The 23,338-nt window shown below is 44.1% G+C and overlaps 1 protein-coding gene across 3 annotated transcripts in view; it reads right to left on the bottom strand.

Annotated features, from left to right (window-relative positions):
* The window catches only part of alpl (alkaline phosphatase, biomineralization associated), a 61,175-nt gene that overhangs the window by 12,915 nt on the left and 24,922 nt on the right, over positions 1–23,338 (bottom strand). For 2 of the 3 annotated variants that reach the window (XM_055659436.1, XM_055659437.1), the window contains exons 3-10: positions 17,381–17,516; positions 15,137–15,199; positions 13,148–13,267; positions 11,639–11,754; positions 9,363–9,537; positions 6,796–6,971; positions 3,593–3,733; positions 1,015–1,084 (exon numbers count right to left, since the gene is read on the bottom strand). In XM_055659436.1, the coding sequence (XP_055515411.1) occupies positions 1,015–1,084; positions 3,593–3,733; positions 6,796–6,971; positions 9,363–9,537; positions 11,639–11,754; positions 13,148–13,267; positions 15,137–15,199; positions 17,381–17,438 (919 nt within the window). In that variant the 5' untranslated portion in view covers positions 17,439–17,516. The remainder of the gene's footprint in view (positions 1–1,014; positions 1,085–3,592; positions 3,734–6,795; positions 6,972–9,362; positions 9,538–11,638; positions 11,755–13,147; positions 13,268–15,136; positions 15,200–17,380; positions 17,517–23,338) is intronic. The other variant, XM_055659438.1, reaches the window with a different exon arrangement.

The following is a 23,338-nucleotide window of genomic DNA, read 5'->3' as shown; positions in this document are numbered from 1 at the left end:
CCCGGTCGTCAGAAACATTATTGGTTATGGGTTTACCAAGATCAACACACATTGGAAACAAGGCAATAATAATCTGAAGCAAACTATTTCAAAGTACAATGGGTGGGTTGTCCCAGGTATCCTGGGCAATATTTGTGCTGAGACCACTGACCATAATTGAGGCCTTACTGTCCATGGAGCTGGGGAGGGGATAGGGCAAGGGTTCCCAACCTGGGGTAAATTTACCACGTGGGGTAAATTTCACCTACCTAGGGGGTAAATTTTGCCCAGGGGATAAATTTGTTGATTCTGGATTTGCACACATTTTTTCTCATTGACTGACTGTGTTTGGTTCTGGTATACCGGTATCTGTTCATCATTAGTTGTTCATAAATAAGTGAAATAACATTGTTATGGTGCTATTAAAGTTGCCAGGGGTAAACGGGGTGAAAAAAGGTTGGGAACTCCTGGGATGGAGGCCAGGATTTGGCACGGGAAAGGGGAATATGACCCAGCCTAGGAACTCAACATTAGAGATGCTGAAATGTAAACTCTTCCCCATTATTGTTGGTCGGCGGGACGGGGAACCCGCAAGAAGACTCGTTGGGTGGTGTAATTCCGAAGTGGCTGGAGCGGTCCGGTGCAAGGAGAGGGTTGAACCGGGGTTAAGACACCAGCGCCTTCAAGGTCAGCTGCTGGAGGCGCCCCGGTACACGGCTGAGGATGGCCAGGCCAGAGGAGACGGACGTCCGACCGGATGTCGGATTTTGAATAAGGGGGTGCCAACATATGTAGTTTATGAGAAAATAATTTCACTGTGCAGTTGGACATGTGATGAATAAAGCATTGAATGAACCATTGAATCATTTTTCCCCGAGCCTTCCCCAACTAAATATTTCTGTCGTCTTGGCAAAAAAAGGATAAAGTCAGCAAAATAATTTGAGAACCAATATTATTTTAGAAGCCACCTTTCAAGCCAATTAATCCCTTCGAAACAAAGCTGGACTTCACCAGATAAAACTCAGTTATACTTACCCATTAAATGGTCCACTTCATTCAGGTCAAGTTTCTTCAGCTGCTCTCTGTTCCAGATGTAATGAGCTTTCTAAAGAAATGAGAGGATCCGATATTGGGTTATCCACAGAAAACCACGAAGAAACTTATCAGCGGCAAACACTGCAAACTCTCAGCAGGTCAAACTGCTGGAGGAACTCAGCAGGTCAGGCAGCATCTGGTGGAGGGAGAGACAAAATGCTACAGTAACTCAGCGGGACAGGTAGCATCTCTGGAGAGAAGGAACGGGTGAAGATTCGGGTCAAGACACTTCTTCAGAACATCAGTCTGAAGAAGGGTCTCCACCCGAAATGTCACCCATTACTTCTCTCCAGAGATGCTGCGTGTCCCGCGGAGTTGCTCCAGCATTTTGTGTCTATCTGTGATTTAAACCAGCATCTGCAGTTCTTTCCTACACATCTGGTGGAGGGAAATGGACAGTGGACGTTTCGGGTTGAGACCTTTCATTTGGAGCATGTGTCATGTTAATTCTCCATTCCATTCTCACTCTGACCTCTCTCATGCGCTCTTAGAATGAGGCCCTTTATAAGCTTGGGAGGCGATATCTCTTCTTTGATCTGGTTGCAGAATACAGTGGAACAGGCAGCATCTGGGTGAGATGCAATCTCAAATTCTCCAAATTTGGTGACTTACTATCTCTGTCCAAGCCAACATTTCCACTGTAATTTATCCATCTATGGCAGTTTGTCTCTTTACTAATACAATCTGAGCTTCCAGGTCTTAGTGGAAGCAACATGTATCTTAAACATAAACATTTTACGAATCACCCACTGCCCTCCACTGCTACTTTAACTACACCTCCTCCCATTCTGCCTCTTGCAAAGGTACCATCCCTTACTCTCAATCTCTCTGCCTCTGCTGTATCAGCTTCCAAGATGAAGCTTTCCACTCTTGGACATCCAAGATGACCTCTTTCTCCAGTAAATACTGTTATCTTCTGTTGGTATGGATGCAGCCCTCACCTGTGTCTCCTCTGTGTCTCACAGATTTGCTTCCGCTCTCCCTATCCCCAGAAAGCACAGTACCCCTGGTCATCATCTTTCACCCTACCATCTTTCTCATCCAACACATCATTCTCTGACATTTCCACCACCTTCAACATGATCCCACCACCATGCACATCTTCCGGTCGACATCCCCTTTTGCTTTCTGTAAAGACCATGTGCTCTGCAACTCCTTGGTTTGCTCATCCCTTCCCAACTAATCTCAGGCACATTCCCTGGCAATTACAGGAGGTATAACACCTCTCCCCACACCTCCTCTCTCAGTTCCATCCTGGGACCCCAGCAGCCCTGGCAGGTGAGACAGGGGCTTATGTGCACTTCTTCCAACCTACATCTACTAGATTTGATGCTTACAATGTGAGCCCCTTTACATCGACAAGAACAAAGTAGACTTAATGAGGGGGGACCTCATTGAAATGTGCCAAATAGCGAAAGTCTAGGGCTAGAGGTCATAGCCTCAGAATTAAAGGACGTTCCTTTAGAAAGGAGATGCGGAGGAATTTCTTTGGTTGGAGGGTGGTGAATCTGTAGAATTATTTTGCACAGGAGACTGTGGAGGCCAAGTCAACGGATATTTTTACGGCAGAGATAGATAGATTCTTGATTAGTACAGGTGTCAGGGTTATGGGGAGAAGGCAGGAGAATAGGGTTAGGATGAGGGTGATAGATCACCCATGATGGAATGGCGGAGTAGACTTGATGGGCCGAATGGCCTAATTCTGCTCCTATCACTTATGACCTTTTAATCAAACAGCACCTGGTATCGAGCCACGGAAGAACTTGCCTTAAATTGGGCTCCAGTGTTAAACAGTTTTTTAAATAATAATGTGGGCGGATAATGGTACAGCAACTAGGAATGCAACAAAGGAAGCTGAAGACGGACAACAGACCTGGAGAAACACAGCGTTGAGGTTGGGACTGAGTTTTAGGATTGAAGATTAAGTCTACTGCATTCAGTGTTGTTTACCTTAAAGATCATGCAAGTTGGACAACAATTTGCAAAAACAAATTGCAAGTGTGTAGCAAAGAACTGCAGATGCTGGTTTATTCGAAGATAGACACAAAATACTGGAGTAACTCAGCACGCCAGGCAGCATCTCTGGAGAGAAGGAATGGGTGACGTTTCTTCTGAAGAAGGGTCTCGTCCTGAAACGTCACACGTTCCTTCTCTCCAGAGATGCTGCCTGGCCCGCTGAGTTACTCCAGCGTTTTGTGTCTATTAACGAATTGCAAGTAATTTGTGGGTTCAAAACTGTAGGTCAGTAGCAAAATTCCAAAAGGAGGTAAAGATATATAGGAAAAACAGATTTGACAACAATTTGAAGGGAGAAAGAGATGCAAAAAAAACTGATGGAGAAATGATGTGCAGGCAGAAGAACAAAGGAAATAATAACAGTATATATGTGATCCAAGGTGGGTCCACCTCAACACATCCAACTTTAACCACCAGAGAGCAATAGTCACGAGGGTAGATATCTCAATGATTTAATGAAACCGTTTATGCAGCTATTTGTTGGACTAAATTGACAGCCGACCTTGTCCTTTTTCGAGTGTTTCCATTCCTCCACCAGGTTCTTTCCATCGAGCCGGGAGCCGTTAGCTTTCCACTCATTGGGATATTCAACATCAGGAGTGTCCCTTGGGAACATGTACTTCCTGCCGCCACCCATTATCACCTGGTTCAGGAAGAAGGAATCAATGGAAACACGTCACATAATTGGTTACGACATGAGCGAATGCTTGTAAGTTTCGAGCCAAGAGTGCATATTTCAGAGAACATGACAAGCATGGATCAGATAAAAGCAATTTATTTGCAAAAGCTCTAATTCTCCAGTTAATTATAGCCTGAGAGAATGAAGCTCTTGATGGATAACATCTAGGAAGGGACGTCTGAAGGAACTCTCCACCACTAAATCATCCAAATATCTCCTTCGAGCATGAACAAAGCCAATCTAAACATCGTTCTCAGGAACCCTGCGTGCATTTTGCCACCAAAAAGTTGCATGGTATGTGAGTCTCGTTAGAAATAATGCTAAAGATTGTCCACAATATAAAACAATAAAACTTAAATTCATCAAAAACAATGGAGAAGAGCAAGGAGTATCTTAAAAATGGCAAGGACTGGCATTGCTGCAATCCTTGCTTTAAGGATTTTTGCAGCATGAACAAGACACAGATCGGGATTTAGGTGTAGGGATGAATAAAAGAGGGATAAGGGTACATGGTGCAGGGGTGAACAATACAGAGGCAGGGGTACGTGGTGCAGGGGTGAACAATACAGAGGCAGGGGGACACGATGAAGGGGTGAACAATACAGAGGCAGGGGTACATGGTGCAGGGGTGAACAATACAGAGGCAGGGGTGACAGGGGTGAACAATACATGACACGATGAAGGGGTGAACAATACAGAGGCAGGGGTACGTGATGCAGGGGTGAACAATACAGAGGCAGGGGTACATGGTGCAGAGGTGAACAATACACAGATAGGAATATATGGTGCAGGGTGAACAATGCAGAGGCAGGGGTACACAGTGAAAATACATGGCTCAAAGGCAAGAGTACAAGACAGGGTATCATAATGCAGATACACGGTGCATGGACAGGACTGAGTGGGAGAGATGGACACCACAGTGAGATGGAACTGTAAGTTACCATAGGATCAGAACATTGGACCATGGATTAAGTATTAAGAATAGACACCTGCCTGCTTTGGCCAATTCCAGGCTTGCTGATAGACCAAACTGGGCAGCCCATGGGAAAGTGATACTTGTTTTACTCGTCATCTACCACTGACCCAATTCCCAGCACAACTGTACTGATACACAGGGGTTAAAAACCCTCCCTATCTCATCGCTGACTTGGCATTGAATGAAATACCACCTTCAGAGGATCCCAATGGGAAGCGAATGCCAAGTTGATTGATTGCCATTAAGATGGTAACAAACACTTTTATGGCCAAGAAGCAGTAAATATACTTGGCAGACATCCCCTTGCAGATGTCGTTTACAAAAACAACAGGTTTCTTGATCTCTGCACATTTTCAATTCTGCAAATGAATCAATCGCAAGATTGTTCCTACGTAACAGATTAATTCAATTGAAACAACATTTTTGCTTTGCCTTTGAGACAACATTTACGGGTGGTTCTCATGAATATTTATCCTTCTCTGTTCAACTGGAGGAAGATACAACAGTTACACAGCCAAGATCACCATTTATGGATGACCAGACTTCCAGTAACAAATGATGTGTTGTCTGCAGCACAAGCCATGGGACCCTTGACACGGATGCATTAAGGGGAAGGCATCAAGAGCACTGGTTCAACTTCTTGACTTAACTGAAGATAGACACAAAAAGCTGGAGTAACTCAGTGGGACAGGCAGCATCTCTGGAGAGAAGGAATAGGTGACGTTTCAGGTCGATACCCTTCTTCGGACCGGTTAGGGATAAGGGAAACAAGAGATATAGATGATGATGTAGAGAGATAAAGAACTATGAATGGAAGATATGCAATAAAAGTAATGATGATAAAGGAAACAGGCCATTGTAAGCCGTTTGTTGGGTGAAAACGAGAAGCTGATGTGACTTGCGTGGGGGAGGGGTAGAGAGGGACTACCGGGGCTACCTGAAGTTAGAGAAATTAATATTCATACCACTGGGCTGTAAGCTGCCCAAGCGAAATATGAGATGCTGTTCCTCCAATGTGTGTTTAGTTTCACTCTGACAATGGTGGAGACCCAGGACAGAAAGGTCTCTGTGGGAATGGGAAGAAGAATTAAAGTGTTTAGCAACCGGGAGATCAGGTAGGTTCAGGCGGGCTGAGCGAAGGTGTTCAGCGAAACGATCGCCCAGTCTACATTTGGTCTCGCTGATGTATAAGAGTTCCATCTAGAACAACGGATACAGTAGACGAGGTTGGAGGAAGTGCAAGTGCTCAACTACTGCTCTGGAAAGCAGACAAGCCTTTGGAAAAATATAGAAGTATAGAAATCTACAATTTCCTGTCGTAATCCAAACAATGCTTGCCTTTATTCGAGATTCATTTGGCACTACTCAGCAATCGATTCACTTGAGATTGTTGAACAGTTCCAATAAAGCCAAGCGTCATCCTCAGGAATGTTGGAGAGAAAATTACTTGGAAAAGCATTTTAATAGGTTGCTCCTTAGTCTCCGGACTGTTATTCATTCAGAAGGTCTGGGCGTAGGGAACAACCCCAGGATCATTCACTCATGATTGCTAGTCGGCATGGACTCGACAGGCCGGTTTACATGACGTGTCTCTAAAGGTCTAAAGTATAAAATCTCATCACATTTTAGTCTTAGTTTTAGATACACAGGCCGTTCGGCCCACCGATTCTGTGCCGGCCAGCGATCCCCGAACACTTACACTAACCTACACACATCAGGGACAATTTACAATTTTACCAAGCCAATTGACCTATAAAAGCTGTATGTCTTTGGAGTGAGGAAGGAAACTGGAGACCCAAGAGAAAACCCACGCAGGTCACGGGGAGAACATACAAACTCCGTGCAGACAACACCCAGGATCAAAGCCGGGTCTCTAGCACTGTGAGGCAGTAACTCTACTGCAGTGCCACCCTGCTGCAATGTGTCTACACTGTCCACATTTCTATCATCTGTTGCAGAAGCAGCTAGTTTGCACACTTCTCCTCATTACTTGGTGGCTCTTGATTCAGAGGTCCCACCCTACAAGTCCTGTTCAATGACACTCACTTACCTCGATGCCAGGGATGTTGTAAATGAGCTGCTGCGCGATGTCCTTGCAGCCTTGCTCCAGTGCCTCATATGGCATGTCGTAGTCTGAGTACCAGTCCCGGTTCACGGAATGTGCGTAGGAAGCGCTGGGCGTGGCATGCTGCACCCGTGTAGTCGTGACGATGCCCGTTGATTTGCCTGGCAAGAAGGGTTAAGTAATGAGGCAACATCTAAGCCCTTATCCATCACCAGTTCAGTTCAGTTCAGTTTAGTTTATTGCCACATGTACCGAGGAACAGTTCACCGATGAACCCAGTGGGTGATAAAGTTTTGATGCAGCAGTAGATATCGTGAGTGGAGTTTTGGATGAACTGTTTTACACAGGGCGATCCGTGATTAACTAAGGGAGGATTTCAGTTTAGTCTATTGTCACGTGTACCGAGATACAATGAAAAGCGAGCAGAAAGACAATTCCAGCCAGCAGAAAGACAATACATGATTACGACTGATCTATTTACAGTGTGATAAGGGAATAACATTTAGTGCAAGGTAAAGCCAGCAAAATCTGATCAAGGATAGTCCGAGGGTCACCCAAAGTGGTAGATGGTAGTTCAGCACTGCTCTCTGGTTGTGGCAGGATGATTCAGTTGCCTGAAATGTTACTGTAGGAGTAGAGATGTAAGAATGTGGAGCGATTGTAATAGGTGGGTGTAGGTTTGCTTCTGTGACTCACACCCAATTAGTTGGGCGCCATCTTGGAAGTTTCAATCGCTCTCCCATCACTGACCTTGACCTCACGTTGTCAAGGGATAAACGTTGGAGTTTGTTCCTACTCTATTTCCCCTTTCTCTCCCTGTAAAACTGCACAGGCTTTTTGTCCCTGTCCTGGCCGGCCCAATGACAAACATTTGAGATGACGGAAAAATTCGAGCCCATTGTCTATAATGGTCTGAGGTCATGGCAAGGCCAATATGATATTTATGAACTGTGGCCAAACTGGCATGGTATGGTGTACGCCAAGCCAATCTGTGCATTGCCAACTACTACAATTAGCAGTGAGATGTGCACAAAATGCTAGAGTAACTCAGTGGGACAGGCAGCATCTCTGGAGAGAAGGAATGGGTGACTTTTCGGGTCGAGACCCTTCTTCCTACATCTATCTTTGGTTTAAACCTGTATCTGATGTTCCTTCCTACATCGACCTTCAGGTTAAACCAGCATCTGCAGTTCCTTCCTACAAAGTGAGATAAGCAGCCAGATCAGCTCTTTTCACTCAGAGATGCCCTTTACTTTTCAGTCAGGCTATGTAAAGATTCTGTATGGATTTCTGCACATTATATACATAGACTTCAAGAAAGCTTTTGGTAAAGTCAACAAACAAGTCCCTGCTGGCTGAAACTGATACTTTTCGAAATGAAGACAATTTTATAACCCAATTGGAAGATTGGTTGAGCAACATGGGGCAGAGAGGAAGGAGAGAAGTCCATACAATAACTGGCAGGATATAGCTAGTGGTGGCTCAGAAGATTGGGTTTGGAACTATTCACAACATCTAACAACTAAAGTGATGGGATTGAAAGCCATACTGCCAATAACACAAAGGTGGATAAAATATTAAACAAGGTATAGGGTAGCATTGAATGATCCAGACATATTTATCCATTAAGTGATTCCGTAGCAAATAAGGAGACAAATAAGAGGATATTTTATTTTCTAAAAGGTGAGAAGTTGGAAGCTTCTCTCCTCTTCTTTCAGTTATCAGATTTTTAGCAGTTACAAATTTAGATTCTAACAATTCCAGCACCTTTTCATCTCCTATCTACATCTCCTCTCGACAGTTCAGCTGCACTATTCAAGTATTTATCAATCAAAGGCAACATTTTATGGCACTGCCTATCATTTTATTCTCTCCACTTATACTTAAGTAGCATTTTAATTTCTAACCTTTCCCAGTTCTTAGTCTTCTCGTGTGGGGCGCTTGGTGAAGCAGCAGTTAGTGCAGCTGCCCCCAAGGTTGGGCACCCCTAGATTTCCCCACAACTCAAGGACATGCTGATGAGTTGAATGGCTGCTGTGAATTACTGCTTAATGCAGGTAAGCAGCAACTGGAACCAAAGGTAAGTTAATGAGCATCTGGGAGAGATTTAGCTGCAGGGCTGACTACAGGAAAATAAGGAAAGGGGGAATGGAATTGATGGCAATATCTGTCTAGGTCCTGATCAACTGAATGGCCTCCTATTGTGTTGTAATAGGCAAGACTATGATCCCTCCCACTGATGCAGAAAGCAATGAGAAAACAGACAGAAAATAGGCACAAAGAGCTAGAGTAACTCAGTGGGTACGGCAACATCTCTGGAGTTAGGGAATAGGTGACGTTTTGGGTCAGAACCCTTCTTCAGATTGAACCCTTCTTCAATCTGAAGAAGGGATCCGACCTGAAACGTCATCTATTCCTCTCTTCCAGAGATGTTGCCTGACCCAGCTGAGTTACTCCAGCACAATACCGTGTAAACCAGCAACTGCAGTTCCTTCCTAAACAAGGTAAAAAAACCAGCATGTTTGGATCGAGGCCATGCACACAACACTAACCAGCATCTTCTGCCCACTTCAGAATGGATGTCACCTCATTGCCAAAGGTGGTGTTGCACTGTTTACGCACTGAGGCCGCGCTCACACCCACGGTGCCTTCATTCGCCTTAACGCCACACAGGTAGGCCGTTGCCGTGCCAGCACTGTCAGGTACTTGGGCGTTGGTGTTATAGGTCTGGTCAATGCAAAAGAGAGAGGCACAGAAAGGTCAAACTTTATCTCTCCACTCCCTGAAGAACAGCACACACCTCATAAATCAACAAGCACTACCAAAGGAAATTCATGACAAATTCATCATGACATATGATTAAAATTGCCAGTCTCATGAGTCAGCCATAAGTATATAACCAACCCGCCTACAGCCACTGTTACTGGCAGAGAATAAGGTTATTGTCTTCAGGGACATTTATTATCAGTCGTTTCTGCCCGAAAGAAAATAAAAATCTTTTGCACTTACTGAAGAGAAATGCACACTGTTTCAATGATTACGATTTTTCTGACATTGATGCTTAGAAATTCTGGTGGACCCAATCGATAAGAGTTGAAACAGAGGTGTGACCTCGTCAGTGGTTGTCACTCCAGAGGAAGGATTGGGTCCGGGGAAGTATTATTGGACTCCAGCATTCAGTAGAGAAGGGGGGATTAGGTGTAGAATGGTGCATAGGATGCAAGGTGGAGACACTTACTGTCATGGAAGGGATGGGGAAGTTGGGAGATTGTAGAAGAGGGCGGCCTGGTGGCGCAGTGACAGAGTTGCTGCCTTACAGCACTTGCAACGCCAGAGACCAAGGTTCAACCACGACTTTGGCTGCTGTCTGCACGGCGTTTGTACATTCTCCCCGTAACCGCGTGGGTTTTCTCCGAGATCTTCGGTTTCCTCTTACACTCCAAAGACTTACAGGTTTGTAGGTTAATGGGCTTGGTATAAGTGTAAATTGCCCTATAGTGTGTGTAGGATAGTGTTAGTGTGCGGAGATCGCTGGTCGGTGTGGACTTGGTGGGGAAGTTTCTGCGCTATATCTCTAAACTAAACTAATCTAAACTTCCAGCATCAATGGTTGGACCGTGGGTGGAGAATGGTAAGCAGTTTAAGCACAGCCACTGGTGTGGCCATCATGAGGATGGTAGAATTTGCGAAATGCCCAGTCAATTTGTCAAATTAATTGTAAAATGCTGAAAAGAAAATCTTTATACAACTGGATTTATCAACTGTTTTAGGAAGGGACTGCAGGTCCTGGTTTAAGCTGAAGGTAGACACAAAACGCTGGGGTAACTCAGCGGGACAGGCAGAAAGGTCTGAAGAAGGGTCTCGACCCGAAACATCAACCATTCCTTCTATCCAGAGATACTGCCTGTCCCGCTGAGTTACTTCAGCATTTTGTGTCTATCTTGGATTTATCAGCTGATTTTTCCACTCACCACCTGAGATGTAATTATATCTATAAATTAGACAATGCAACTATTATTTATCCATGAATTGCATGCAGAAAGATGTTGGGCATGTTTAAAATATTTTTGCCCATTTCCTGTTGAAGTCCCGTCATTGGGAAATTGGAGTCAGGTCGTCTAGGTGCAGTTCATCCCAGCATTGTCTGTCTCCCCGCTGTTATTCTTGTCTGCGATGAGATAATTAATGTGTTTGACACTCACTGTTTTCTTTAAGTGAGAAAGTGGAGCAAAGGTTCATGAACTGCTCACCGAGGAAGAAAGAGAAATCTACACCGCACAGGGAGTTGGAAACGATAAACAAGGGAAGAATTATTCTAAACACTGACCTACTACTAATCTTTCCACCACAGGGAGCTTGGACGACAACTCAACGGCCTCCATGATCACAATGCTCAGCAAGGCTTGTGGCCACTCATGGCAGGGGCACCATCATTCCACTCCATAATGTCTTTGTAAGGACACCGAGTGCTGTAGCCCACTTTCCCCTCCCCCTTTGTCACCCTGCAACCCTGCCACCTCTCATGGCTCCTTGTACAACTGCAAAGGAGAGAGGTCTATTTGAGCCACCTGACGTACCAGTGCAGCACACGGGTGACGTGGCAGCTGTAAGCTCAGCAAGAGGCCGACCACGCCGCACTCTACCGCTTCTAAACAGGAAGGACCCAAGGTGACCATTTCTTATAGCGAGGATGACCAAACAAAATTTGTTTTGAGTGAATCCCAATTTGCCCGTCCAGCTACATAGATGAAAGAAAGAACACAGTTCAATGTTTTTAAGCAGTAACTGGTGAGGGGGTCAGCAGAACTCGCAGAAGATGATGAGCCACCTTTGAAAGAGCCACGTGTGGGAACTTGTCCATTTCCAAGAATCCTTCCTCTCCATTCCTGTTTTCCAATTGGCCCTTCAGAATACGAGCAGCGGTCACCGTGGGGATACCCATACCTGAAAAGGAACAAAGATGTCACGGCAGTGAAAACATCAGCATTCCTTTCTCTGCATTTTCCCAGATTACCTTCTGATCTCTAAGTGGTCCTATTGGTCTACCTCTGGTCTCCAATCAGCATAGGATTAATATATTTGGATGTTTGATGTCAGCATAGACTCAGTGAGCCAAGGCTTCCTCTTTCCACCCTGTACGACTCTATAAAAGAGTCACTATAATTTTTTTCCCAGTATGTAGGTGAGGGGTAGAATGGGAATAACGGGAGAGTGTGTTAAGGCGAAATTATCGGAAATAGGATTGTTCTGTAAACTGGCATTGACTTCATGGGATGAAAAGCTTCTGTGTTGTAAGGAAATTTGGAAATGAAATAAATCCTGGAACAAAAACCTAACATTGGTACAGAGACAAAAAAGCCACTGAATTGTTAAAAAGCTTTGGAAAAGTCGATCTACCATTCTCAGCAAGGCTGATGATACAGTTCACTCTTAATTGCTCTCTGAAATAGCCAACAAAGCCATTAAGTTCAAGTGCAATTAGAAAAGATAATTACTGAACTAATAAAGACAAATTGAAAGTTATTTAGCTACAGATATCCATAAATATGGCGTTGATGAAAATCTCCATACAACTTCGGCGGCACGGCAGTGCAGCGGTAGAGTTGCTGCCTTACCCAGTTGCACCAGAGACCCGGATTTGGTCCTGGCAACGGGTGCTGTCTGTCTGGAGTTTGTATGTTCACCTCATGACCTGCGTGGGTTTACTCCGGGATCTCCGCTTTCTTCCCACACTCCAAAGACGTACACATTTGTAGGCTAATTTGCTTGGTATAATTGTGAATTGTCCCTAGTGTGTGTAGGATAGTGTTAGTGTTCCCAAAGAAAGAAAATCCTATTCTGTTAAACACACTACTTGGGCACTGCTGGACTAAAGCCCTCAATGTGTAGAGATTTGCCTGCACCCACCAACAAATACACACTTTTGAATCACACTGCCCTAAGCCTCCGACATCTCATTGTCAGTCATGGCTGCCAGCAGTGAGCAGATACTAGACCGTCCACCACATACACTATTAAAGTCAACAGAGATAACTCATCAGAACTCGGTAATCCTCCAATATGCAGTACAGAATGCCACAGGAGATCCTTCTTCCATGTGTCTATCAAACTGTACACCACCCCCCCCCCCCCCCTTCTGTCATGGGGTGGACTGACCCCTCCCCCCCTTAAAACCCCCTCCCCTCCCCAAATATTTGCCCATCTCCAATCCTTTCCACTTGTCACTTTAATTTAATGTATCTTGTGTTTTATGACAGTTGGCAGATCAATTTCCCTCCTGGGATAAATAAAGTTCTATCGTATCATATCGAATCGTATCGTAATATCCGAAACGTACCATCCCCCAGGAAAAGAATAACATTTTTTGCAACGCCAATGTTGAGTTTTTGCAAGTTGAGGGCCTTTTTCAGTGTATCCTGGGCTTGGTTCCTCCAAAACGTTGGGTTCATTTCATGCACTGCAACGGGCAACATAAGATAATTAGATTGGAAAAACTTGACAGACTTGAGATATGGTTGATGCATCATTTCCGACACAAACTTTTTCCCACGGAGTATTTAAACCGTTCTATGTGCCCCTAATCGATACTGGTCAAAATAAAGAATGGGTTTTATCTGATACTGGTAAGTTATGTACTTTTTCTTGGTAACGTTTGTCCCGGTGGTGTAACAGGGAGTCCATCCATCTCACAGCTCCAGCGACCTGGGTTTGATTCTAACCTCCAATGCTTTGTGGAGATTAGATGTACTCCCTATGACTATCTGGATCTTCCCCCCTCCCCCCCCTCCCCGGTTCTCTCATTTCGTCTCACATTGAAAGTTAGATTAATTGACTACTATAGATAGCAGGGCGGCATGGTGGCACAACGGTAGAGTTGCTGCCTTACAAAGCTTGCAGCTCCAGAGACTCGGGTTCGATCCTGACTACGGGTGCTGTCTGTATGGAGTTTGTATGTTCTCCCCGTGACCTGCGTGGGTTTTCTCCAAGATCCGTTTCCTCCCAAACTCTAAAGATGTACAGGTTTGTAGGTTAATTGGCTTGGTGTATGTGTAAAATTGTCCCTTGTCTGTGTGGGATAGTGTTAATGTCTGGTGTGAGAGAAAGATCACAGGGAAAACATTGCTCAGTGTGCAGGCATAGAGTCAATGGGCCGAATGGCCTCCTTCTGTGTCGTAAAGAAAAATAACCATAATTATGAAATGGACGTTCTATCTTTATTTCCAAGAATGAAACTAGGGATACATGGATAGGAAAGGTTTAGAAGAAGAAAGATTTTACATGGATAGGAAAGGTTTAGAGGAATATGGATCAAATGCGTGTAGTTGGGACTAGCGTAAATGGGGATGTTGGCCAGGGTAGTTGGGCTGAAGGGCCTGCTACTGTGCTGCATGATTCTATGACTCTAGTGCAGTACTATATTCAAGGTAGTCATGAATTTCATTGGCAAATGAGATCAGGTATGGGCCTGAGAAACTTCACAATGAGAGGTCTCTGAGTGCCAACAGCTCAGAACCCCAGCATTTGATTCCATGGCAAAATAATGAGATGAAGATCCAAGCCCATGTTGAGGCAACTCCTGGACACACGGGTGCTTAACATGGGGGAATCCCTCTCTCCACACCCACAACAAACTTTATACATCCGGGTTTGCAGACCTGATCTTTATGTTAACCATTGGTAGAAGTAATGCGAGCCATATTTACCACTTTATTTCTGTGCAAAGAAAAGCATAAGCAGGGAGATAAATGCATTAGCAGTAGGGAGAAAGGAACACAGCTGTTTCCATCCAGATTTTTTTACCCAAAGACAGTAAGCCTTTCAACAGGAAATGAATCAATCATCCTTCATTTAGATCTGGAAATGGATTGTCCATATGCTGTAGGTAAAAATCAAGTAATTCGAGGCATTACAGACGGGAATAGACATGCGAGAATCCTTGCTCAGCTGCTGCGATTGCATGTTTCCAAACCACAGTTGACCCCAGGATGAGGTGCTCCCTGCATGTGGTGCAATTATTACTGGTGGTAATAATGTGCTGCTGGCGGAGAGAATGGATTTCAGGACAGCGAGAAGCTCGTGCCTATTCTAAGCATAGAAAGCAGTTAATTCTTGCCGAGGGTTCAAGTCAGAAAAGAAAGTCAGAGAGTCGGAATAATTTCCTCCCGGAAGCTGGAAATCCATTGCAGCAGTTGGCGGAGCTCAGCAGCAACGCATCAACCTGTCTCTGCTAAAGAGAACACATAGACCCACGCCCAACACATTCAGACAAATGAAGCACAAATGGAACATTAAATGAGATATGACAGGCCTCTCAGCTCCGCCTAACCTGGTGGTGGACGGCGTATCTGATGATAGATTCGTTTTTTCTTGAGTCCGACGGGTATATTGCCTATTGAAGTCGAAGAGAGGGGAATATGAAACTTCAATGAAAGGGATCACCTTTCTACAAAAGCAAAAAACTGCAGTGGTTATTAAAATGCACCCAGGCTTGGAAGTTGCAATGTAGCAAATGGCAAAAATGTGGGGGGTCGTGAAAGGAAATGCAGGCCAGAATTAAAAAATATATATATATATGGGAGAGGCTGGCCGTGCAGGATGTGGAGGAGGGAGGTCTTCTAATAACCTGTCACACCACAAGAGTTCACAAGGAGATGAGATAATAACAACACCATCTTCCAGGCGATGGACTTGAGGTCTCTCTAATAACAGCTTTCGTCACTTTTCACATGAAACAGGGAGTTCAATGAGGAGTCTGGTTAAAAATGAAAACACAATACCACCCCCAGGTGATGCTGTTTTCTGTTCCTTTTTGCTGTCGGATTCAATTCTTTACTCAGGGGACAACCTGAGGACATCACCCTGTTGTGTGCCAATACATACATTTTATCTGTGTAACTTTATGTGAGGTATACCACAGAGTTTGTGTGCTACATACAGATATCTAGAATTACATGGATACAGTATAATTACGGTTACATTGATGGGACGTTTGGAGAGAGATGGATGGGGCCAAATGGGGGCAGGTGAGACTATTGTAGCTGGGACATGTTGGCCGGTGTGGGCATGTTGGGCCTGTTTCCACACTGTATCACTCTATGACTCTCTGACTCTATGTATCACATCATACTTCAGTTTCAATGTTATTAGCCTGATCACTTGACTCCAAATGCAAGATTTAAGAGTCCAAGTCTCAAACTGCCTGTTGGCCCCGTTAGGGGGGCAGTGAAGGCAAGCCAGGGAATTCTTGATGGAGAAAGAGTTCCACAGTGAGGAATTCCTTCTTAATTCACCTGCGGGAAGGAAGGGGGAAAGAGGAAACGTGGCATCGAGGTTTCCATTTGAATAATGCCTGCATGTCTGCAAAAAGTGATGACGGGGGAAGAGGCAGGTTCGGGGAGGGTCGTGGGGTCTGGATGGTGGTGGTGGGCAAACACATCGCAATCACCCTTCAGGCTGGTCTGGGCAATGCCACCTGTCGGGGAGAAGGCCATGAGCTGCAGTGACAATGATGAACAAGCGAAACAACACAAGACAAATGAAACACGCAAGGTAACAAGATGAATACACACGGAAACAGACGGATGATTAATAGTTACACTGAACAAACATTATCACATTTCAATTAGATTCAAGGAGGAAGACCTTAGTTTTGCAAGCTCTCTGTGGCCACCTTGCACAAAGTCGCCTCTTCCTGCCAGCACCAAGTTCCTCTAACTCCGTTAGTGTGCTCTTCCACTTCCTCCCTTTCACAGTGGCAGCTATTCATTCCCTCGCAACAGCTCCCAGTCAATGTATTGTAATGTGGACTGAAGAAGGGTCCAGACACAAAATGTCACTTCTCCCAATTACTCCAGAGATCCTGCCTGACCCACTAAGTTACTCCAGCATTTTGTGTCTATCTTTGGTATAAACCGGCATCTGCAGTTCCATTTCATTACTGACGTGTGGTATATCTCTTTCACAAGCGGCTGCAAGGATTGCATCTGCTGGGCTACATGCTGAGAGCTGCGAGAATTTGCAGGACTTCAACAAGTCCAATGAGGCCGAAGATGCCACCTTCAGCACTGCGTTACAGAGGGGAACCCAAACATTTTTGTTTTGTGTTCGTGAGATGGAAAGCGGCAAGTCAAATCGTAGATGCCAATTTTATTTCAAAGTCAATAGAATTCACGGTTGAATTATTAAGTGACGCCATTCGAGAGATAAGAACCACTACTCCCCGACCATAACTACTGAACGTTTCTTCTTTGTTTTCGTTCCTGTTGCTAAAAACAAATCTGGCAATTGAACGCCGTGAGCCAACCATTATTTGGCATTGCACTGGGATTATTCTCCAGGAACGAGACCAGTCGTGGTGAAATGGAAGAGCTGGTGATAGCAGCACCGAGACAGAGGGCTGAGGAAGGATTAGATCCTCACGTGCTTCGTTCTGGACGAGGCAGAACCAACAGAGCATACTTCATTAGCTGACAATTTAAAACATGTTAACTTACAACACATCCAGGAAATTAGAGGCGATTGCCTGGAGAGTAAACATTTTATAAAACTAATTTTGATGAGATGTTTATACCTGGGATGAATGCGCAGATGAGATTCAGATTGGCAAGCAGTAGCAATTGAACCTTCATATTGTATTCTCAGAAAATTATATCTGTTTCCAATGATCCAACTCGCAGGGAGCTTTGCACCAAAGCTTCAGGTGTTCCCTAAATAATTAAAAAACAACAATATTTATTGAGTTTTATGTCATTCAAGAGAAGCCAAGAGTCGAGAGTGTGTAATTGTCATTTGTTTTGACAACAGAACAATAAAATTATTTATTTTAAGAAACATTTAGACAGGTACATGGATAGGACAGGTTTAGAGGGATGGGGCCACATGCGGGCAGGTGGGACTAGTGTAGATGGGGCATGTTGGCCGGTGTAGCCAATTGGGCCAAACTGCCTGTTTCCACGCTGTGAGACTATGACTCGATGACTTAACAGGCCCATAGACACAATACACACAGGTAACATGTAGTCATTGTTCTTCAAATTATTTACATTTCTATAAATTAATAACTGCAATACTTGTCCAAAACCTGAAGTCATTAGTGCAAATTCAGACCATAGAAGTTCATAGTTGTGAAGTAGTGTTCAAGGTTCAAGATTCAAGAGAGTTTATTGTCATGTGTCCCAGATAGGACAATGAAATTCTTGCACAACAGAAAAAAAAGTAGGCATAAATAAATACAGAACAGAACTGATCAGTGTGACCATATACCAATGAATATCCTGGTGTTCAAGACCCTGGTGGTTGTTGGGAAGAACCAGCAACTTTTACTCTGGGTAAAAGATTCTGTGCTTTCACCCTTCACAAATTTAATATTAGGAGAGAAGGCCGTAAAAGAGGTAGGGGTGCGACAAAGGCTGTGAAAGGTGACACAAGTGATAGATGAATACTGGTGAAGGAGGGTTTAATGGGTGGAGTAAAAGGGTGTCAGTTAAGGAGAGAAGAGGACGTCAGATGAACATTTAAAATGAAATATTTAATCCATTTCTCTGCCCACAATGATCTGCTCAGCTATTTTCTCGTTTTTATTTCAGACAACTGCTGACGGACTCTGCTGATAGCTGATAACCGACACCCCGAACGTTCAGTCCCTCTGTAGCGCTGAACCATATTATCATCCTAGGTTGTCCTCAGGCTGTTGGAGCGCACCTGACATCAGCGATCTGCCTACTCACAGAGTTTTAACCATTATATTAATTCTCACAGGACCCAATCCTTATGAAATAAACAATCGATCTAGTATGATAATGCACAATCGCCTAAATCGACATATAACAATTACCTTAACCTTGACAACGAAGGCAGCCATTTCGCAGCATGTGAATAGATAGTTATGCAGTGTTTGATTTTGCGGGATTTACACCATTCTGGACATGCCAGCAGGCCAAAGTGTAAAGACAACATTATCCCCTTATCATGTATCCATACACTGCAAATAGATCAATTGTAATCATGTATTGTCTTTCTGCTGACTGGTCAACTTGCAACAAAAGCTTTTCACCGATGTATAAAGGTATTCATTGTACCTCGGTACACCTGACATTAAACTAAACTAAACTAAACTAAACTGTCCCTTAGTAAAAAAGAGCTCAGTATGTTCCACTTCATCCAAACCCCAGCTTCATGCAGGAAAATAATTATCCAAACTCTCATTCTTTTTCAATAAACTGAAGAAAATAACATTGAAGGCCACTTGATATTCCTCAAACTGGATTACACACTGGAATCGAATTAATACCTCCCATGCATCCAAGTAGTTGCTGATTGATAATCCAACTCTAATGGGGTTTTCTCACGGGGCGACTTGACGCAAGAGGTAACCAGAGTTGAACATCGTGGGAACCTCGTACGATAACTGTAAGGCATTCGTGGACCACCGTGGACCACCGTGGCGCTAACGGTAGGTACTCGTGTAACTTGTTGACTCGGGAGAAAATTCAAGCAAGCTTGAATTTCTCCAAGAGTGACTTGTACACTTGTGGTTGAACATTGAAACATTATATGGACGTAGTGGCCAGTGCGATATCCGTAATAACTCTTGCGTTTACCGTGGGAACTCCTGCGAACGGTGAACCCGGAAGCTGGACAGAGGGGACAGAAGGTGAGCGGTGAGCGCTTTAATCTGTGTTCTCACAAACTTAATTCATAATCTGTCTTTTTTTAATGCATTGACTAATACATCACTCTGTGATTCGAAAGTATACAGATAGGACATATGGAGTGCCGCGTGCAATGGGAGCACAGCCACAATTCCGTGCTGAACAGGTAAACAATTGTCTTCTGTGGGATTGAATTTAAAAAATAAAGATTTGCATCCGCATATGGACATCAACTTATTCATGAGTTATGTTAATGAGATTCAAGAAAATAACTATAATCTTTAAAAGGGACTTTACTGAAAGGTCCCGCATTTTTATGGTCCGTGAGAAATTTTTCACATGTACTTCTTAATTTCCTTCTAGAGACACTCACCATCACCACTGATGTTTACAGAGCAGCAGCCTGCTAGAATTCCATCGTTGCCTTTTGTTTACAGAGAGGGCAGTGCACAAACAACATTTCAAGAAGGGGCAGATGTTTCGCTGACGTCAATTAGTCCAGTTATCCCTCGGACGTTGAGAATTATTTATGTAGTCTTTAACCGTTTGAGTTTTAGTTTATTTTAGTTGTTGGCCACTCACCATTTTGTGTGACATCTAGAGTCCTTTATAAATGTCTGTATGTTAATGTGTGTTTTTTCCTCTTGGACATTACTTTGTTTCTGTTGGAGGCTCCGCATTTTATTATAGCCTGAAGTGTGATAAAGCTTTTAACTCAGCAGTTTGATTGTCACTGCTTGTTTACCTCATTAGTAAAAAATATATTTATTTAACATCAGATTGATGTCTGCAATTCTTCATTAACACATCACTACAAGATGAATGTCTCTAATGTTATAATCCCTCTCATGCTGAAACACAAAATAGTTGAAGGGAGGTGATATAATCCAATTTTCATTCTTTTTCATTTTTGAGTGTTCATTTGTGCCACGTGATGATTTAACAACACTTCACAGTTCACAATGTTCATTCAAGATTTAACGGGAAAGCTCGGGAGACGGACAAGTCACTCGCACAAATAACAGAAATGCCGAGTACCCGTGGGAACTCTTTATCTACCCCCCATTATATCGTGTGATATCGTGCTAGACCACGACCACTTCACTCTGGTTACATCTTGCGTCAATTCGCCCCGTGAAAAAGCCCCATAAGCAGGTAGTCTGGGCTGGCACCAATGTTATTTTATTAGGTTATTGTTTTGAACACATGCTGGACAAAAACCATGCAGAACAGTCCCAGCAATTAACAGATTTACACAATGACTCAAAAAACATTGCAGAGGGCATAATCTCAGCTGAATTGAACTATGCCCTGTATACAAACAGGGCCTATTGGATTATGGTGCTGTACAGTGGCGCAGCGGTAAAGCAGGCTGCTGCCTAACAGCACCAGAGACCGGGATTTGATCCCGACTACGGATGCTGTCTGTATGCTGTTTGTACGTTCTCACTGTGACCTGCATGGGCTTTCTCCGGGATCTCCAGTTTCCTCCCACTCTCCAAAGACGTACAGGTTTGTAGGTTAATTGGCTTGGTAAAATTGTGAATTGTCCCTGGTGTGAGTAGGATGGTGTTAGTGTGTGGGGATCGCAGGTCGGCACAGACTCCATGGGCAGAAGGGCCTGTTTCCGTGCTGTATCTCTTAACTAAACTAAACAAGAAGTTGGCCCAGGAGTTTAGGATGTTTTTTGGTCATACCTACATTTAGTTTACTGTGGCTCTGATAAATGGTTTGTAGTGAGAAAGTACTCAGAGCGGAGGAGAGGGTTTGAGGGTCCAACTGTGTGCTTGACATTGAGTGTTTTGTGAAGGGGTGCCACCTTTTCGCAGGTCTTCAAAGTCAGATATTGACGCACGGAGCCATGTGAAGTTATGCCCAAACCCATGACTTGCAATCTTATTCTCGGACCTCTTCAACCTTTCGTGTGGTAACTGCAAGTCTGAGTGGGGCCTTTGTGCTCTATCTAACGCTGAGCTAAGCTCCAAACCCTCCCACCCATCCAAGAGAAAGACCCCTTGCTTTCCCCTTAGCTCAGGGTTAGGTGAGATACAAGGGTTTCACACAGGCTAGCAGTTACCACACAAGAGGTTTGGGAGGTCCAAGAATAAGATTGCAATCATTGGTTTGGCCATAACTTCATACGATTCTGTGCGTCAACATCTGACTTTGAGAACTTAAGGGTGACATATGAATAGATTAATTCTCAAACTGTCTCTTACTCTGTTTCAATTCTCACTGCAATATATACATTTATAGACATATATGTGTGTGTGTATATATGTATATACAAACACACTGAACTTTTTTTTTTCTTGTTAATTATTGTATGGTGTTTACAGTGTACCATGTTAACCAATTCTGGTGCTGCTGCAGGTAAGAATTTAATTGTTCTATCTGGGACATATGACAATAAAACACTCCTGACTCCCAAGCACCTAAACTTGTGCGTAGGGAAGAGGGTAGGGCCGAAGATGTCCTGGTTGGGTTACTCATAGGCCTGGCCAAGCTGGCCATCCGCGGGTCACAGAGCCAGGCGGAAGAGGGCTCTGCCCGAGCTGCCTGCCTGCCCCTTTTCCGGGGTTACTTCTGCACCCGGGTGGTTTTAGAGAAGGACTACGTGCGGTCCACGGGGTCCATGGAGGGTTTCCAGGGCCGTTGGGCACCGTGGGGTGTGGGGTGTATCCTCAAGAAGCATTGTAGCATAGATGTTTGAGAATGTAGTGTGTCGATCATTTGGTGATTTTGTACTATGGTGGTGGGTGTGTTACCATGGTTTTGTTTTGTATTGTAATTAAATAAGTTATTTTTGATGCAAAAAAGAAGCACCCTAAACTCTTGGGGCAGATGATGTCCCAACATCCCCCGCTCATTTTCAATTGGAGTTGCTCAGATCACAACAATGAGAATGGCCATCGATGAACAATGTAACATTTCCATCAATGACGTTTAAATGGAGGAATAAACAAGGGTCAAGTTAACCGGAGAATTGCCTGATTTGGAAATGTGTGAATAAATCAGAAGGATCCAAATCCATTGAAGTGATCACAGTGTTGCTAATTCGGCTAAACTGTGCATGAGCAGGTGGTGAATTATTCGCAAATCTGCTTCACAAATTAGCTGCCGGAACTGCCTCCTGTTGCAAACAGTTCCAAAATAGAGAGATTTTCAGACCTTGTCCGAGTACCATCTCCATGTGTTGGAAGAGCTGCTACAATGGGTATCATATGCACATCAATTGGTAGCAAGCTACTGTAAGTATTCGGTCCTCTCCACTCACTTTCATTCCCTCCGCTACTTTTACATCATGGCTGGAGGTCATGCCATCAGCTGCATGTATTATGGCAATGCTTCTCGAATGGCATATCTCAAGTCTTCCATTTCTCCTGCCAGAAGGACAAACCTGACCTGCTTTTCGACAATGTTGTGGACTGGGACAATGGCACCCGTTGTTCTTTCATCGTCATAGGTTCATAAATTATAGGAGCGGAATTAGGCCATTCGGCCCATCAAGTCTTCTCCACCATTCAATCGTGGCTGATCTATCTTTCCCTCTCAACACCATTCTCCTGCCTTCCCTCATTCATCAAAAATCTATCAATCTCCGCCTTAAACATATCCATTGACTTGGCCTCCATAGCCGTCTGTGGCAATGAGTTCCATAGATTCACCACTCTCTGACCAAACAAATTCCTCCTCATCTCCTCATTATAGGTACATCATCATTGGTCATGTGGATGTCGCTCAGTACATCTCACAGGCTAGACTCCCCACCTTTGAGACCATCTACACTTCATGCTGCCTTTGGAAAGCAAGCCGACATATTCAAAGATCTTTCCCACCCCAATTTTCCCTTCTTCTGCCCCCGTCGGACAAACGTC

The sequence above is a fragment of the Leucoraja erinacea genome, chromosome 30, assembly GCF_028641065.1.
Source record: "Leucoraja erinacea ecotype New England chromosome 30, Leri_hhj_1, whole genome shotgun sequence".
Taxonomy (NCBI): domain Eukaryota; kingdom Metazoa; phylum Chordata; class Chondrichthyes; order Rajiformes; family Rajidae; genus Leucoraja; species Leucoraja erinaceus.
Note: the sequence above shows the minus strand (reverse complement) of the source record. Positions and strands in the feature narration are given on the sequence as shown.